We start from the raw sequence: 19,865 nt of genomic DNA, 5'->3' as shown, positions 1-19,865 counted from the left end.
TATCCGTGAAAGGTTAATTTCGGCCAATAATTTCAGCTGAATAACCAATTTTAATAAATGCTGTAAAAGTATTGTTCATTGTTAGTGCATGTTAATTAAATTAGTTAACTAATGTTAACAACTGGAATCTTATTGAAAAGTGTTAACAAAATATAATTTAAATTAGAAGACCAGAGACCAGAAACATCAGGAGCTGGCTTTAATGTAACAGACAGAAGTTATTTAAAGAGGTAACTAATATTATTCATGCAAACAAATAAATCACGTATGATATTTGGAAGACGGACATGATAATAAATTGGCTGGAGTAGCTCTCCGTCAACTAAGGGTGCACTGCTACGCAAGGGACGCTTTAAGTGAAGGCAGCATCATTGATTATATTGGGAGCTATTTGCTTTTGAAGCAACGTGATCTGCCACTTGCATCCAGTGTGGAGAGGGTGTTAATCCAAATGTATGAAAAGTTGATAGTTTAAGTTTTAATGTGCATTATTGGCATGACAATTATTTGTACATTAGTCTTGCCAAAGTGTTAACAGCTTAGCTGCATACAAATAAAACAACATAAATAAAGAAATGAAATAAAGACTGAGAAAAGATAAGACAAAAAATAAACAAACTATTCAGTGTATTTGCATGGTGTTAAAGAAAAAAACAGGTTAAAATGCAGGAAAGTGTAAATTAATATAATAAAAATAATTAGAAAGTACAATTGTGGTTGAGTCACAGACTCAAGGTAGATCACTTACTGAAGGAAATCAGCATTAAAACATGATATGAATGCAGTCCTTGGTTATTGGTCAGAGATAAGATCTATCTCTATAAATCTCTCTCTCTCTCTTTCTATCTATCTGTCTTTCTTTCTCATTTTTGCTATCTCTCCATCTCCTGTCTTTTCCTCACCTTCAGACTCTGCTGCAGACTAACCCACCCCTTGTTTCTCCTTTTCCTGCTCTCTCTCTCTCTCTCTCTCTCTCTCTCTCTCTCTCTGTCTGCTGGAAGTTAATGAGCCCAACTCCCCCTGGGGAACACACACTTCCTCTTGCCAGAGACAGAGAAGAGAGCGAGAGAGATTACACAGTGCAGAGAGAGCAAGTGGGAGAGAGACATAGCACAAAGTGAGAGATGGTGGGTAAGAGGATGGGTTCTGTGGGGAGATAAGGGACGAAGAGTGAGTGAGAGAGAGAAAGAGATAAAGAAACTGAAAAAAGTGAGAGAGTGGGGGAAGAGTGAAGGTACTGAGGGCCAATAAGGGAGAGAAAGAGAGAGAGAACATTTGCTTGTTTAAAAAAAAAGTATTAATGTATTTATTGATTGATTGATAATTTCTTTATGTACCATATAATCATTATTTTGTTCATTGCTCATGTAATGGCCAATGCTTTGTCAATACTGCACAAGTCATGCCAATAAAGCTCATTTGAATGGAAATGAATTGAGAGAGAGAGAGAGAGAGAGAGAGAGAGAGAGAGAGAGAGAGAGAGAGAGAGAGAGAGCGAGAGAGAGAGAGAGAGAGAGAGAGAGAGAGAGAGAGAGAGAGAGAGTAGGAGGGAGTGGAATATTCTGGTCATGATGATAGACAACAGAAAGATGGATGAGAGCAATGTACACTCCAATCCTGAATGAGGAGAGATTTTAGACCATGGAAACAGAATAAGAGAGATAGAGAGAGTGAGAGACTGTGCAGTTTAAAGAGAAACAGATGCTTTTGAATAAAGCCAGTCATTGTGAGAAAGCGCTAGTGAGAGAACACATGAGAAAGTCACTGGAATATCTGCATTTGTTGTTTTATCCAAATGTATATATGTGTGTGTTAAAGAGAGTGTGTATATGTGTATTCTGAAGCAGGTATTAACATACTGTAGAGTTGGAATGTGCATAAGGTGGCCATTATTGTTTAAATAGCCAGCCAGCAGCCCTTCTCATTGGCAATGGTCTCTGCAGCAGCGTCTCTCACAGCAACAGTGAAACGGGTGCTGTGTGGGGGGTCAGAAATCAGGGCCGCAGTGGAGAGGCTCCTATACAAAACACTGGCCTTAAGGTCTGGGCTGTACGTCCATATGTCTATATAGGCGGGCTGTGCATTAGACACAATCCAGAGATGGATAGCAGTGGAGGAGAGGTGGGTTAGAGAGGTGTGTGAAAGCAGTCAGGTTCATGTGCAGGGAGAGACCAGCTGAAATGAAGGTTGATTGGCTGATGAGCTGTTTACTAAAAATCAGGCATAAAGGAGAGTTTATGGCACGGATAAACACAAACATGAGAGGCAGTTAAATATGATTGTTTGGTAAAGAGAGAGAGAGATTATTCTCTCAGTTTTCATGTTTATATAACCAGTTACTTGTTACTATTACTTGTGTGAAGGCAAAAAAAGATGAGAACACATCTTGATGGAGCACAAATCCAAACGCAGGGATCTTAAGGTGCGTTTTTCAAAGTTTCCAACTTCGTTTAACTTGACACATCGACCTAAAAACCAGTGGCGGTTCTAGTGTAGTCGATGTGACAACCCCCCCCCCCCACACACACACACACACACACACTCACAGAACCCATTTAATTAAATAAAATGTATGATAAAAATAAAAGGTATTAGGGCTGGGTAAAAACATAAATTTGTCCCAATTAATCGCAATCTTCATTTGAACGCTACATAGATTATTAAAATCCCAATTTTGATCTTTTAATATGCGTAGTTGAGCACCAAGATCCATTGACTTCATGTTAAGAGTAAAAGTTTGGTTTGACTCATTCCGTGTAATGTGTGTCCAAAGAAGAAATCTATGCAATTCATTCATCACTGAATAATGTCTCTTTTGATGCCCTTTCAGTTCTTTACTGTAAAATTTACAAAAAATAAACTTTCAATTCGAATAAAGAATCTGTGTGCAACTCCAGTCTGCTCAACCAAATAACAACACTGAACTGCCAGTATTCTTAAAGAGACAGTACCGATTAACCAATTTTTTCACATATTATTGTAAATACTTATAAATAGTACAGATATTGCATTTAAACAATACAATGTGGATAAACAATATATCAAAATGAAAAAAACAAAAACAAAACACTAATGATCAAAAACACTTTGAAGTGTAAAGTAAAAGGTTCCCGAGAGTTTCACGGCTTACATGGACCGGTTTGTTGATGAATAAGAATTTAGCAGAATGATGTTATAACTAGCAACTTCTTTTCATTTTGTACACCAGGGATATAATGTTAAATAATGTTTAGTCTATGATACACATCTTTGGCTTTGTGTCGATGAAGGGGTACTTGAGCCTTATGGATGGTTCTTTATGGGTACTTATGACAAAAAGGTTTTGAAACACTGATAAAGAGAAGCCAGGCTTCCAGGCAGGACAGAGATACAATAATTGAAAACCAAATGTCCATTAGGCAAGCAAATGCAGATCCAATGCAAATAGCGCTCATGAATCTCCCATAGACTGCCAAAGAAACACATCATCCTGGTGGGACCCAAAATGACGTGTTTTGGGACTCTTGTCCAAAAACCAATGGTCTTTTGTGCCATTGAATGGTAGCGCTTTATGGGCCGTGCGTCCACTGACTTTTATGGACAAAGTCATGTAATACATTACTTGAATTATCAGCACGATAGTGATTATTCCCCAAAATACTGAAGTGCTCTAAGAGTAATATGTGAATTATACAAATTATTTGTTGTGTAGCCACTGCTAAAAAAGTAGCATAGTGTATCAGCAGATTCAGCAGTTCATTGTAGGTTACACATTTTTTTTTAATGAATAGCGAACCTTTGTTCCCAAACATGTTTATTATTAAATGAAACCCGTACAGCTTTTCTGTACTTTACGGATCTTTGCGGGCATCCTTACAAAGGAAATATGCAAAAGACTACACTCTATTAGGAACCTTTTGGTCATAATAAAGTGCCTGACGGGGTCTTCTGATGTTGTAGTGTATCCGCCTCAAGGTTCGACGTGTTGTGCATTCTGAGATCCTATTCTTCTCACCACAATTACCGTTGCATTTCTGTCAGCTTGAACCGTCTGGCCATTCTCCGTTTACCTTTCTCATCAACAAGGCGTCTCCGTCAGCAGAACAGCCACTCACTGGTTGTTTTTGGCATCATTCTAAGTAAACTTTAGATACTGTTGTGTGTGAATATCCCAGGAGATCAGCAGTAACTGAGATACTCAAACCAGCCCGTCTGGCACCAACAATAATGCCACTGTCTAAATCACTGAGATCAAATGTTTACATTATGTGTAAACATAATGTAGTGTAAACAATGTGTACATTAACTGAAGCTCCTGACCAGTGTCTGCATGATCTTATGCATTGCACTGATGCCACACCGTTGTCTGATTAGATAATTGCATGAATATGTAGGTGTACAGGTCTTAAAGAAATAATTGAGCGTTCGTTGACCAAATGTCGTTGACGCAGTACACTTCATCTTGAATAGTGGTCAGTTCTGCTTCTCTCCCAAAATTATCCCTGTATTTTGAGCTGACATATCTTAATAACTTTAAAATATACAAATTTCCCCCACCTTTAAGAGACAGGCATGTGTACCCAAAGACTCTCTTTATCACTTATTCTGCCTCTCAGTTAGCTGCCATTGGATGGCTGTTCCCAGCTGGTGCTCTGTTCATATGACCCAACAGAGGGGCGGAAGGTCAGGACAGCGTGGTCTCTGCTCCTCTTAAAATAACCTCTATGTGTAACTGAGTGCTAGAAAAGAAGGAAAACAAATGACATAACATGAAAAAACAAGGAACAGAAGTAAAATAGGTGTACGTGTGTGTTTTTGGCTGGCATTCGTGTTGAGTGAAGGCCCTGGTGATGAAGAATATTCTGAATTTTCTTCAGCTGGGGACAAGTGAGAGTGTTCAAGGAATAGAACGTGAAAAAGGAACTGAGTTTGAAATAAAGGAAGGGAGAGGTAAAGTGATATAGAGTGGCTGAGGAATAATTGAGGGAAAGCTGAGGAAAGACAAAGTGTATGTATGTGTGTGTGTGTGTGTGTATGAGTATGCGTGTGCAATGACAGCTGTTTCTGCAGAGTGTCACTGAGTGTCTCTGTGGATCTTATGACCCACTTCTCTCTCTCTCTTTCACTCTCTATCTATCTATCTCTACTCCCCCAATACTCTCCCCACATCTTTCTGTCTTCCATTCTAAGCTTTCTTTTTTACATTCTCTCTCACCCTGTCTTAATCTAACTTTCTCTGTTTCTCTCTCTCTCCACCATTCACCCTCACACACTGTCGGGGCTGCTGTCTGTATCTTAGCAACAACTGCACTCTTATCTGAACTGAATGAGTGCTTTATCCCTAACACACACACACACACACACACACACTCCTTTGCACTTAAGAAAACAGGCACACATCCCAGCAAAAACACTTGTGCATACTTACACATGTGTACTCAAAAAGAGAGTTTGAGAAGAGTTACAAACTAGACAATGATTTTCTTTCTTTTGGTTTATGTTTTTCCATGGGTGTGTTTGTGCATGTGTGTCTTTGAAAGGGTTTTTGGTGTAGTTTCTGTCCCTACATCATTCAGAAAAGTTTGTTGAATCTGTGTACCATAAACAATTTTATAGATTTTGTAAAAACAGGAGAAAAAGAAAGATTGTTTAGAACTTTTTTACATTTGGGATGCACAATATCTTTGCTTATTAATATATGATTTTGTAGTGTTTACATGTTGTTTGTGTGACTGAGTTCCCAAGTATAAAATTGGCTTTCCGTTCCTCATCTACAGGCTGTGATTGATTGAAATTTTGTGAGATCCAAATGCTGTAGATATCATTCTGAGTGTACAAATCTTAGATTCTTTCAGTCTTGTTGCAGGTCAACGCCTAATCTTGTGTTGTGCCTGTGGTATTTGTTAACAGCATGGCTGATTTTGCCATGTAGACTTTCATATGTCTGCCATTGGACAGTGAATTGAAATTCAGCTGTGTGATTGGCTAACCATTACCAGCTGTTTGGATCCCCTGGGGAGCATCCACAAAGGGAGCAGCTAAAAGGATTGGAGCTTTGGAAAGAGAGACAGAATGTGTATGGAGAGTCAAAAAATAAAATGTGAAGGCAAAGAGAGGTAGCTCCAGTAAGAGAAGTAATTTACATTGGAATAGAAAGAAGGTGAACCAAGAGACAGAGGTTAATGAATGGATCAGGGATAAAGGTTCTGAATGAGGCAGAATGAACAAAAAGCCTGTCAGGGAGACGTTTTTGAACTATCACTTTGCTTTGTAAAAGCTGCGTCTCTGTGTCTGTGACGATCGTTAATCTGGCGATGTTAACAGAGGATTTTTTGATTATTAGAGCGAAATGAAGGTTACTTTTTATATTTATTTCGATAGGTTTAAAGGGATAGTTCACCCAAGCATGAAAATTATGTCAATCTTTACTCACCCTCATGTTGTTCCAAACCCATTTGGCTTTTTTCTGTGGAAAAGGCAGCATGAGTCTTAATCACCATTTACTTTCATTGTTTGGGGGAAAAAGGCAATGAAAGTGAATGGTGTGAGAGACAAACTTACTGCCTATCATGTCTTTTTGTGTTCCACAGAAAAAATAATATGGGTTTGGAACAACATGAGGGTGAGTAAATGATGACAGAGGTTGAAATATTGCTTTAAGTTGTAGAGCATGACAGTAGCAATGCCAATGTCATGGTTCGATTCCTAGAATGGGGCTTTTGGAGAAAAGCGTCTGCTTCATGATTAAATGAAAGATACACTGTTAAAATGACTGTGTTAAAATGTGTAAATTTGAGACCTTGGTGTTACTTTTGGTTTTATTATTGACCAGTTGATTGTATGACAAATAATTGATTGTATGACAAAAAAAAGTCAGCAGAACTGATTTGAATTAAATCTAATTACAAACAAAACATTACAAAAATAGAATTGGTTTATATTCCATTTGCCTTTAACCTGTAACTGTGTAAACATCACAATTCTTCAATTCCAAACTCAGAGAGGCGTCTTTGCCTTCTCATTTAAGTAGTCAACCACACGCTACAGGAATGGATAGCGTGAGATCCACAATTAGTACAGAAAACAGACCACTGCTAACCTCACTCATGTCTACTCTCTCCCTTATATGCACACACACAGCTGTCTTTGACTTAATCCAGCTCACTAGTTTGTGCTGGCAGGCAAATATGTGATGGTGCCAGAACTGTGTGAAAAGAGTAGGAGAAGCTCCAGACATTCAATATCTCTCTCTCGAACACTGAGGAGGAGGAATGTGTGTGAATATCTGATTGAGTCTGTGTGAGTTTGTATGTGTGGCTATAATTAAAGATTTAAGGTTTTCATTAGAAATCTTATATTTATTGTGCATTTTAACATTGAAAAAAATAAAAAAATAATTTCAGATGCTTTATAGTGAGTTAGGATGAAAATATGTGCATTTTTAACTGTTCTGAGACCAGTGAAGACAGATAGCTCACTGGAGGTATAGTCATTCACTAAATAGGGTGCAATGTAGCATCCTGTTGCTTTCCTATAATGCCAAGTGCATTCCATCCAAACTTCCTATCAAATGTTCAGTTTGAGGCTGCAGATGATGTTTGGACCACTCAACGTGGTTAACAGACATGGTATTATGATAATAAGGACATAGATTCAAAATGTATACTGTATAATTTTATTTTAACATGGTTTGCAGTGATTGGACGATGCTGGCCATTACTTGTATCAGAATTGATTTAGCTAATTTCTGATTGATAAAATGCTTCAGCACTGGCTAGCACTTGTTTGTTTGACAGTGCAAAGAGAAAACATTGAGATTTTGTTGACAAAGTAGATAAAAAACATTGTAACATAAAACAAATAATAAAGTCAAATAGTTTTTATTTGTGCTTTTCCAAATAAATATTGTTCCAAGGCAGCTTTACAGGAAATCAGCTCTGATGTCTGTAATGTCTCAAAAACATGAAAAACCAACACTCCAGTAAACATAATAATTTGATTTATAAAAATCTGACTCTCTATAGCTTGGTATTATTTCAAATCTCAAAACATAGTCCCGCTGTGGACATCAATCTTTAAGAAAACTATTTTCTCTAGAATATTTATTTTGTTTTGGCTTGTTTATTAGGTGCTACTAGTTACAAATAAAAAAGGGAAATGGAAAATGGACACAGCAGACACACTTGGGGTCTAAGGAGGTTAAAAAATAAGAAAAAATCTTATACAGTTATCTTGAAGTCATTTTATTAATTGGTCAAAAGGTAAAGAAATTCCTTTACAATGCAATGCTGCCTCAGATCTTAAAGACTACTGTGTAACACATACAGTTGAGCTCTCCATAGTAGTTTATTTAATTGTCTATATCTGTGTCTCACTTTCTTAATTGATAATCTTTCATTGAACATTTTATATGTAAGTTTTTATACCATATTATTGTCCCCACTGCTTACCTGTGTGGACTAGCCCTTTGTAATTGACATGAAGAGGGTTGGCACAAATTAAGATTGTCCCATTTCAGTTATATTGTGAAAGAGCAGCTTGGTTATCCTTTAATTTATCCAAATAATCTTTCAGTAATCTGCTGAAATTAGAAAATATTGGCAATGGAACAAATAAAAAAAAGACAAATAATCTATTACATGTTAGCTTACTACACAAACAATAATGTATATAATAATTTGTTTGTAATAATAATATGCAAGTCATTAGATTAAATTACTTAATTGATTATTTTTAATTACTTAAAATTATTATTTTACTGAACTTCCTTGTGGAAAGTTGCTTCCTTGTGGAAAGTTGCAAGTATGCAATACAAAATGTAGTGCAATGCGATTAAACATTGCTTATTCAACCAGTCTGAATAGAGGAAATAATTAATTCTCATGTAATGTGTTCTTGTGTGATGTACAATAAGCACGTAAAAAGGAAAAAGCCAGAGAATTGTCTGAGGAGGTCAGACACACAATAGATGCCAACCATCACAATCGCCAAGTTGATCTTCAAAGACCTTGATGTTCTTGTTTCCACCATTCGTATTGGTATCAGGGAGATTACGACCAATGGAGATGAAGCATGCATGACAGGATGTGGTCATAAGGGAAATTTGAGAAAGTCTGCAGGAAAGAATATCTCAGTGCTAGAGAAAACTTCAATTGGCAGCCATATTCAACTTCTCTCACAACTCATAACTTCATTCACTCCATCTATTGTCAAACCAATGGATGGTTATATGTTTGAAGACAAGAATGACCCCAGTGCTGATAGAGACATAAGAAAGCTCAACAGCACTTCAATTGTCAAAACCCTCCTGAACATCCCTGAAAATAAATCCCTCTGATGACCAAATCAAAATTTGTAGTAAAACAAATCATTGCAGTGTTGACTGAAAACAAAATTAAGACTTCAAAGAAGAGAACAGTCAAACTCAAGAGAGGCTCATTCATGTTTTGTGTTGTTGCCTTGGCATTGTGTGCCTTGAACACGCATGGTTACATGAAGTAAAGCGAAGGCCGAAGCTTTTTCAGCTTCATTATGAAATTATTTGTTAGAAACCTGGTTATTGAGTGAAGGTCATGGGCCTTCTAGCCCATGCAAAAATAACTGTTCAACATGATATGATGTGTTCAGATCTAACCTATAAGGAGAGATGAAAACAGCGAGCAGGCATTGTTAAAATATGGGAGAATTAGAGCAGTTTGCACAAGAAGAGCTGTCCAAAATAGCAATTAAGAAATGTGGGAAGCCTATCCATGGCTCCTAGATGTACTTGACTACAGTTATTTTGTTTGTGCCGCTGAATGTGAAAAGTCTAGGGTGTTAGTTTATTAACCGTGAAATGAAGAAATGTGGAGACCAAACATTTTCTTTAATTCTTTTGTTAAGAGATATGAAGTGCCAGGGTGCACCTTTTTATGTCTATTTGTCTCTCTTTCTGTCTTCAAAAATGCAAGTGTGGCAGCTTGTTCGGCACTGTTTACTGCAGCACATGTTTCTGGTTCGCTCAATCGCTTTTTCTTTCTCTTTCTGCACTTTCCTTATTGTTGCCAGTTAGTAATAAAAACCATGTGGGACAGACTCAGGGATGATAGAACTGTACTGTACATGCGCGTGTCCAACCTCAGGACTTATTTGAAGGACATCATTATAATCTTGTTTCCTTAAAAATGCTACAAAGCACCATTCTTAGAGGAAACGTTCCCCCAAAATTATAATTTACAAACCCTCATGTTTTTTCCCCACCTGCTTTGATATTTTCTTTCCACTATGAAACCTAAAATAAGATGTTAGGCAGAATGTCCGAGCTGCTCTTTTCCATAAAATCAAAGTGGATGGTGATGTATACTGCCAAAAAGCACCATGTAAGTATCATAAATGTAGTCCATATGATTTGTGTGCTATATTACAAGTCTTCACTTTAAATGAGTTACGTCAGGTTTAAAGGGATAATTCACCCCAAAATGAAAAGTCTCTCATCATTTACTCATACTCATGCCATGCCAGATGTGTATGACTTTCTTTATTCTGCTGAACACAAAGATTTTTAGAAGAATATCGCAGCTCTGTAGGTCCATACAATCCAAGTGAATGGAGGCCAGAATTTTGAAGCTCCAAAAGCACATAAAAGGAATCTATATGACTCCAGTGTTTAAATCCATACCTTCAGAAGCCATATGATAGGTCTGGATCAGAGTATGTGAGTGGAGTGGCAAAAATGTCCCCTCCATGCTCAAAGCATTGTTTAATCACTCTGCTCCACTCCATGTTGTCCATTTCCCATTCCGCGCTCCTGGATTAGAGAAACCCAGCTCCGTGTTCGCTCCATAGCAAAATTTGCACCTAACTACTTTCAGTATTCTTTTTAATATCACAACCTTCCATGCAGAAGGTTTATTAAATGAAAAATAAATACACAATACTAGAAGAAAATCTACAATGTGATTTATTAGAACACTAACATAAGCCCAAAACTAAATTAAATAATTTTTATAGCTTAATTTTGAAACATATTGGCCGCATTTTCTGGGTTTGATCAATTAAATAAATTGCTAGATGCAAAAAACAAACAAATAATTAATTAAAAAAGTAATAATTAAATTAAAAATATAAATTACCAAACGAAAAAAATTATAAATTACCAGAAAACTAAAAATGTTATTAAATCAAATTCATAAAAAAAAAAAAAAAACATTATTTGGCCTATGTATTATTGCCTTATTATTTTCTATTATTGAACTTCTTTTAATTAAGCTTGCCCTATAATTATGTGAATGAAAAAATATATACATTCTCAGAATGTTCTACACTTTTTTCCTCTATTTGCATTTGCTGAGCTTTATCATTCGCAAATGTCTAACGCATAAATTAGCCTACAGTAAAATAAATACATTTAGATGGCAATCGATTAAAGTTAAACTACACAATATTAACATGTTGATTAGTTCAGTTGGTGTCTTACATGGTTAAAAGTTTAATTCTATTTAATGCAAGACATAATATCCTACAGTTAAGATTGAGATGCATTTGATTAGAATGTTGATATGATTATTCAAAATATTTAATAGGGGAGAGATAGATATACTAATATATATATATATATATATATATATATATATATATATATATATATATATATATATATATATATATATATATATTACAGACATTTAGATTTTCTCTCCATATGTAAACGAATTATCATCATGTTTTCCGGACAAGTCTTTTAGGATTTCACAACAAACCTTTGATCGTGGAAATCACCTCCCTACTTATGTTCTCCTTCGCCATGCCGTCATTAATAGTTAATATATGCCAGTTGATGTAGATGAAGAGACAAGACATGAGCATGTAGTTAAGTCAAGCTTTACTGCAAGCTTAACTCAATAATAGGGAGCGTGAAAACGGAAAGTGAAAGTAACCTTTGCGCTGAAGTTCGAACTTTGCCAAGTGCTGCTAGATTTTAAATGAGTAAAATCTAGCAAATTTTTAAAAGAATTTTTTTAATCATATACTTTGATTATATCAGAAATTCCATCTTTCCTTCATGCTAATAGTGTTTAACATGTGGTGAATTATTGCACTAAGGTCTGTTAACAGGTGTTTTGCCCACGATGGAGCATTAGTGGAGAGCTCTTTGACCGAGAGAAAACAATGACGCTCCGATTTTTTTAAAACTCGCTCCTTGCTCCAGGCAAAATCATGCCGCTCCACTCCTCGCTCCGCTCCCACTCCGCTCACATACTCTGGTCTGGATGATAAACATAAATATATATATACAAGTCCTGTTTTACTATAAATTCTCCTTCCTGCCCAGTATGTGATGACGGGCACAAAGAATGTGAAAACAAAAGCTGAAGAAAGTGAAAGTGGAGATTTATAGCAAAAAAAAAGGACTTAAATATTGATCTGTTTCTCTTCCACACCTATCACATCACTTCTGAAGGTATGGATTTAACCACTGGAGTTTTATGGATTACTTTTATGCTGCCTTTATATGCTTTTTGGACCTTCAAAGTTCTGGCCACCATTCACTTGCATTGTATGGACCTACTGAGCGGAGATATTTTTCCTAAAAAGCAGAAGAAATAATGTCATACACATCTAGGGTGGCATGAGGGTGAATAAATGACAAAATTATTTTTAATTTTTGGGCGAACTAAACCTTTAATGTCATTGATGGTAAACAGCATTGGTTCTCTCGTGTCATATGATTGTCGCGACGTATAGAACCACAAATGAGATAAATGGTACACAACTTAAATGTCCTTTCCTCACACAATGCTATTGCATGACTTAAGAAGACTGTATGTAGCTCGTCTGGCTTACTTTTATGATATTTTTATTGGCTTTTTGTACTCTTTGGAGCTTAGCAGTATAAATGCCCATCTACTTACTGTTTAGTAACTAGTAACAGAACTTCTGACGTTATGGCCAAGATCTCCTGTTTTACATAAGAAAGTAAATAATAATGGCTTAAAACGACCTGGGGCTGAGTATAAAATTACACAATTTTCATTCTTGATGAACTATTCCTTTAAGTTAATGCATGCACTGTTATCTTCTTTCCTAATCTTTTAGCATGTCATTGAAAAAAAAGTATTGAACCTTTTTAATTAATGGTTTAATTTTATCCTTAGTTCTCCTATTTACACTTTTCTTCAGTCTATTCACACATTCATTCGTCCATCCATCTCTTTCTGCAGGAACTCTATAGCCCACTACATACCCCTCCTCTCATCCCCCTGCTGCATTGCTTAGGATGTCTGCCTTTCCCCTGCAGGGTCATATTATGTGTGTACCCAGATTGGTTTGTTTTAGTGAGCTTAAATTATAAAATCTTTGAACATCTTAAGTTTGCAATTTGATAATGCCTTTTAAATTAAACCCTATTATATATTATTTACTGAACCAAATGTATTACAATGTTAACATTTTGGAAACATAAGAGCATCCCTCTAAACCAAACATGGGCAATATACGGCCTGCGGGCCAGATCAGGCCCTCCACAGCTCATTTATCGTAAAAGCATTTAAAAAAAAAAAGATTTTTATTGGATATTTCAGTTAACTTGCATTGGGACCATTTAACATGCTCAGGGGGTTGCCAGATAAGAGACGAAAAACCCCAGTTTGAGATTTATACTTGTGCAAATTGGAAATATTCTGCCTAATGTTATACTTATTTTGTGCAATCTGGCAACTATGCACGCGAGTATGCTTTTTCTATCTCACTTTCCCCTTTGAACAAACTTAGTGATCTGCAAGCCAGAGACGAATATGTACATGTATTTTTTATTTGTGCAATTTAGAAATGTTGAAGTCCCTTCGCATCAGTGTTAATCGAAGTCTTGCATTAATCATTTATCATAGTCATGCAGCCTGTGTTATTCAGTTGTGTGCTGAAAGTCAAACCATTGAGGAGTCCTGCATCATGCAACTTTTAGCATGTAAATGAGGAATGTTTTAGAAAAAAATAAGTAAACTCGCCCACTTTGCGACAAACATTACAAGTTCTATAAATTTCATTTTTATTTTATATTAAAACTGTTAGATTGTTAAATTGAATAATAAATTAACAGGGAAGTTGAGATAGAAAATAGATAGAAAAGTATCTATCTTTGTAGAGCAATACAATACTTTAGGCAATTGCAGAATAGTCTCACTAGTCACAGATACACTTCAATTGAGTACACAACTATTTCAGGGCTTAAAAAATACAAAAACCAAATCAATGCAGAACATTGTATCTCAAAAGGAATAAAATGTGGCCCCCCATGCACTACTTAAAGCCCGATGTGGCCCCTTTACCCAAATAGTTGCCCACCCCTGCTCTAAACCCTTCTTTTTTTCTTTTTATTGTGTAATTTTCATGGCATGCACATTCAATATTATTTTTAAATCAACATATAGAAGTTTTTACCATGTCATTTAAAAAAAAAATAATTGAGAAGGATCTTTAGACACAAGATACAAGTAATGTTAAACAGTTGTAAATTGTGGCAGATAGACCCACATGATGATAATGAACAAGTAATAACAAGTACCTGGAAAATTTTATTTTGAATATGCGTTTGTAAATTAAGCATTTGACATTTTTAAGTTGGTCACTATCACAGAAATAAGTTAAGACTCCAGCATACAACACCATGCTTTTACAATGCAAAGTCTGCACTTTGAAAATTTGGACTTTTTTAGATTTTAAATTTTAGACGGTGTTGCTTATTCTCTTATTCCTCTTCATTTTTACCTTCTTTTATCCCAATTTGGAAAGCCCAATTCCCACAACTTAGTAGGTCCTTGTTGTGGCGCAGTTACTCACCTCAATCCAGGTTGCGGAGGACAAGACTCAGTTGCCTCCGCCTCTGAGACAGTCAGTCCGCACATCTCGTGACTCCAGGGGTGGTAGTCAGCATATTCCTCTTAATTCTTAAATTCAGACTTTGTACTTTTTGAGAGATTACTGGATATGGACAGTTTACACACAATGATCTGTGTAGTAGAGTTTGGTGAGTGACTATTCATTTTTAGGACTGCACTGAAAGGTTATTTAAAATTGCCAGATCATTTGCCTATCCACTAAGACTGCTCTAGCCATAGTAAGGCTTGCTATCTTTTGCTTTGAAAAGAAAACTGTGTAACCATGTATATCATTCCACTCTTATTCTATTGCCATGGATACAACTGTTCTCTAACTGTATCGCCATAGTGACAAGTGTCCTTTCGCCCACAGGGATAACACAAAGCATGTCCACAACAGCCGACATGGTAAGCACAACTGCAGTATATCAATAGCATTTTCAGCTATGATGTTGACAAGTGTATATTTCCATTCTGCAACTGTCAAAAGTTAATATATATTTTGTTATTTCCCCCCTTTTCCCTCTGAAAAATTACTGGGCCTGTTGTCTGTGCTTCTGAAAACTTGGGATCCTAAGACTGTATGAAGCCCGCTGGTCAAATTCATTGTAGCCAAGAACAATATAGTGAGAGGAAAGAGTGTACTCAAACAGGCTTCCTGCTGAAATGGAACCAGCGCACACTTGGACTTAATACAGAATCATTGCAGACATATATACATAAATACATAGATCTTGATATACAATCTTGGGGTAATGAGCCACCTGTCAGGTCACTCTAGCGCTGTTCATTTGGCTTGTGACACTCTGGCTGACAAGAAATACAGCAATGCTGAGGGCCCCTCTCCATGGGAGGGGGATGAAGAGTCTGGGGGCACATCTGTAGGACCCACTTGCTCTGATCCAGCCAACTCACTACATTACAGCCTTTTTTCATCTCCCTCTTTGGCTAATGGCCTGCAAAGTCATGAAAACCAGCTTCAACATAAGACAAGGAGACGGAGGCATACAGTATATGTGGAGCAAATACACACACACGAACAAATGCACATTCAGCAAAACACACAACCACAGATAAAAACACCCCAGCAATTACACCCACTCACACAGACAAGCACACACCTGCAGCCTTGTACACACATTCCAATGGATACACATATGTGGATGGACACAAACATACTAACACACAAGCGCAGACAAAAGGACATATGCGCACCTACGGGCAGTGGCTCCTCAATTATGGAGCTGGACCCTTCCCTTATCCCAGAGGAATTGTCTTTAACTCCCAAGACTGAAGCACATAATCTCTGTGTTCTGTCACCGCCTTTGTTACACACCACCCCTCCGCCAAAGAATCTGACACCTCCTCAATACAACCCTTTGTCTTTACTCAAGGAGGAGATAGAACACAACTCAATGTCTCAACTAGAAATCGATCACATCACCAACCTGGACCACATACGTTTAACAGACCAAACCACTGTCATGACCTCTATAGAGGCTGAGAGGAAGTATACCCTGCGGAGCTCTGGTCGGCCACGTTTCCCCTGCCATCTTCGGAAATCATCCCGTTTACGTAGAGCTGCTGAGGAAACCATGTTTAAAAGAGAACTGGACCAAAAGGATGAAGAGGAGGGAAATAGAGTCTGGATAACGGAGGACATTAGGCCAGTGGAGGAGCGTCCTCCAGAGGTGGCTGTGGCAGCCTCATACTTTGAGGTTTTATCAGCGCCAGCCGATGCAGCACATGTTACTCCAAGTCATATAATGAAAACATCAGAAGGAGAGGGCATTCTTACTCACCACTCAGTTAGAGGAAGGCGACAGGCACGTTTTACGGGTGTAAGAAGGATTGTGGTGAAAGTAGCCAGAATACCTGTTCACATGAGCCGACGACAGAAAAGCTACAAAATCTCCTCATTGGAGCCGGTGTGTGCTGGACCCCATGGGGAGGGGCTTGAGGGAGATGTAGGTGGTGAGTCAGGAGCTAATGTTCCCAGAGAGCCCACTCCTCTTCTCCGCATGAAAAATAACGGAAAGAGTGTGATGGTGATGTTTCCACCTGGAAAACTTCCTGTCATCTTGAAGCGGCGTAGGGGACGCCCTCCTAAACAGACGTTACCAGGGCATCCTGACATTCATGAGACCAGAGTAGGAGCAGCTAGTGCAGCAGAGCCCAAAAAAATAAGGAGACGACGGACAGTAAAGCTACCATTTCCACAGCCCTCATATGTTAATGATACCTATGATGTTAAAGTAGAATATGCAGATGTTCTCTCCAAACTGGCCTTCTTGAACAAGCAACCTCCCAGTACTGGCCGCTGCTCCCCTCCACGCTGCTGGACCCCAACAGAGCCTGAGACTTTTCATATACCACCAGAAAATCCATCCCTTTCCACTCTTTTGCACCGTCTCACAGGGTTCCGCCGGAGAGGTGGTCGTGCAGGCTGTATGGGGAGTAGGGGAGGGGGTGCTTCTGGATATTCTGAATCCTTTAAGAGGTCATTCAGTGACTTCTTTGAAACAATTGGCAAGAAATGGAAAGCCACCAAATCTGAACTAGGAACTCCTCAAAAAAGAGGCAAAGGAGTTGCTAGGGGAATAACTAGGGCATCTTTAGGTGACTCTGCACAAGGGGAGAAAGTTAGAAAACGGCAGTCACGAAAGAATGGGGCATTAAAGAATGGACCGAATGCTCAAGAACAAGACTGGCAAAATGGGATCAGTGGTTGGATAGGGAAAGCTGACAGAGATTTTTCTGAGAAAGCAAGTAGTTATCAGAGTCCTTGTTCCCCTCGAGGAAATTTTCAAACCAGTGAGACTATTAAGGGGGGGATGTACCACAGCCCTGGCATGAGAGGTGTGGGCAGTGGAGAGGAGTCTCAGGGTATGTTTGCAGGATACTTTCGTTCCCTACTTGATTCTGATGACTCCACTGACTTGCTAGACAACTCTATGTCCAGTCCTGCTGGACGTCAGGAAAGCTGTAAACTTACCCCAGGATATGAGGGTGGCAGCCCAGGTGCAGCCCACCCTTGGTCTACTGCCTTTTGTAAAAGAAGTCCTAAAAGAGTAGCCTGTCTTGGGGAAGGGGCCCCATTAAACTCACCACAAACTCAGGCCAGCTCAGCAACTAACCCCTCATATCCATATAGTGGTTCACAGCCTTCTCCCACCCCATCCTTCCCTAAATCCCCTGCTCTCTTGCTTTCCTGTTCACCTAGTTCTCCCCATCCATCTGGAGGTTTTTCTCAATATCCACCTAGTTGTAGTGCTGGGGTCCCTCAAGGAGGACGCATTCACCCTCTCCCTCAACAGCAGAAACAACAGCAAAGGCTAAGTGACTGTAGCTATGCATATGGCGCAAAAACTCCCTCCGTTCCTTCAGCACAGTGTCAGATGAGTTATTCGAATTACCAGGGATCTGCCAAGCGAAATTATAGTGGATATCCAGGCCCAACCCATTCAACCATACTGCGAGGTGACTCTTGTCCAACCTCACCAGGAGGAAGCTATTTTTCAATGTCAAAGTCTAGCCCCTACACATTAACTTCCTCTCCCCCTGACGGTTGTAGACAATACACCACCACAGCACAGTGGGGGTATAGACAATTAGGAAATAATTGGTGTGGTGATGCATATGGGAGTCATCAGTTTCATGGTTACTCTGACTATGGCGTTGCCGGAACTGGTTCAGAATCCAAAGACATTTTGGACATCTCAAACTACACACCCCAAAAAGCCAAAAAGCGTCCCTGCCCTGAAACTCTCTCTGATTCCTCCTCAGACTCTTCTCATACTGGTGGAGGGGGGATGGGTGCAATGGGGGGATCATTTCGCCCAAGGGATGTTCCTATGCCTGAGGGGCAGTCTAGCCTTTCAAGCCTGGAGAAGCTAATGCTTGACTGGAATGAGAATTCAGCAGGCCCCTCTTACAACTGGAGTCAGAATGTACTATTCCAAGGGGGGACAAAACCAGGTCGTGGCCGAAGGAAAATGTCTGACATACACAATGAGAAGGAAGCATGCTCTGTTCCCCCAGAATCCCCTGCCAGCCCTCCTATGCAAGGAGGAGGGCCAAAACGTAGTGCTAAAGGTGGAAGACAGCACAGGGGAGCCAGAGGCAGGGGAGGATTCTCATCTTGCCATAGAGAACGACAACCACCACAAAAAACAAAAACTCAAAAGCCTACAGCCCCATCAAGTTCAAGTCAAATAGGTTCAGGGGTTGTATACCAGGAATCATTGGACTACTACAGTGGAGATAGTAGCAGCCTATCACCTCTCAGCCATGCCCCAGAGTCATGTGAATACCCCTCCCCATATTCTGTTCACACTTCTACTCCTTCCTCAGATGAGCGATTTGCACATGTCTACCCTCCAGACTCTGCCTCTGTGTCTCCTAGTTTATCTAACCAGTCAGATGTCTTAAAGCAGTACCCTAAACCTGGGCCTCCCTCACAGACTTATGGCCATATGGCCAGGACTTTCAGTCCAACCCTGTCCCCAACCCCTCGCCTCTTGCCACAGTGTGGTTCCGTCATGAGTCCACACCGGGTTCCAAAAGATCAGTTAACCCAGTATGATTCCCCGAGTTATAGTGGCTCTCCATGCTGGTATGGGCAAGTAGGAAGTGTCGCTAGCAGCCCCCAAACCTTTGAAGAACAGCGACCACCAGCAGTCTCCTTGCCCCCCCACAAACGGGACATGCCATTGATGATCTCTGGGATGAGGGTTCTGTCCAATTCACCGTACACCTCCCCTTTAGACAGAGGCCCTACCACATCCACTTTCTGTGTGAGTGGAACTCTGGACTCTTCCTCTCAGCATGAAGAGATGGGTTATCATGGTAACTTAGAAAGCTATGCACCCCTTGGACACCGTTATGCACCCCAAACTGCCCGGAGAGGGGTTCTCTGCCAGCTTCTTGACCAGCCCAGTGATGAAGGATTCACAGTTACCAGCCTGTAGCTGGAATTATCATGGCATTGCTGAAGAGGTAAGAGTGGAATTCTGGGACAATTGAGATGATAGC

At 39.1% G+C, this 19,865-nt stretch overlaps 1 protein-coding gene across 2 annotated transcripts in view; it reads left to right on the top strand.

Moving 5' to 3' along the window:
* LOC127619725 (transcription factor Gibbin-like) overlaps positions 1-19,865 on the top strand; it is a 30,601-nt gene that overhangs the window by 8,809 nt on the left and 1,927 nt on the right. For both annotated transcript variants that reach the window (XM_052092682.1, XM_052092681.1), the window contains exons 3-4: positions 15,205-15,239; positions 15,410-19,829. In XM_052092682.1, the coding sequence (XP_051948642.1) occupies positions 15,587-19,801 (4,215 nt within the window). In that variant the 5' untranslated portion in view covers positions 15,205-15,239; positions 15,410-15,586 and the 3' untranslated portion in view covers positions 19,802-19,829. The remainder of the gene's footprint in view (positions 1-15,204; positions 15,240-15,409; positions 19,830-19,865) is intronic.

This window comes from Xyrauchen texanus, chromosome 26 (genome assembly GCF_025860055.1).
Source record: "Xyrauchen texanus isolate HMW12.3.18 chromosome 26, RBS_HiC_50CHRs, whole genome shotgun sequence".
Taxonomy (NCBI): Eukaryota; Metazoa; Chordata; class Actinopteri; order Cypriniformes; family Catostomidae; genus Xyrauchen; species Xyrauchen texanus.
This window is presented reverse-complemented; position numbering and strand designations above follow the sequence as displayed.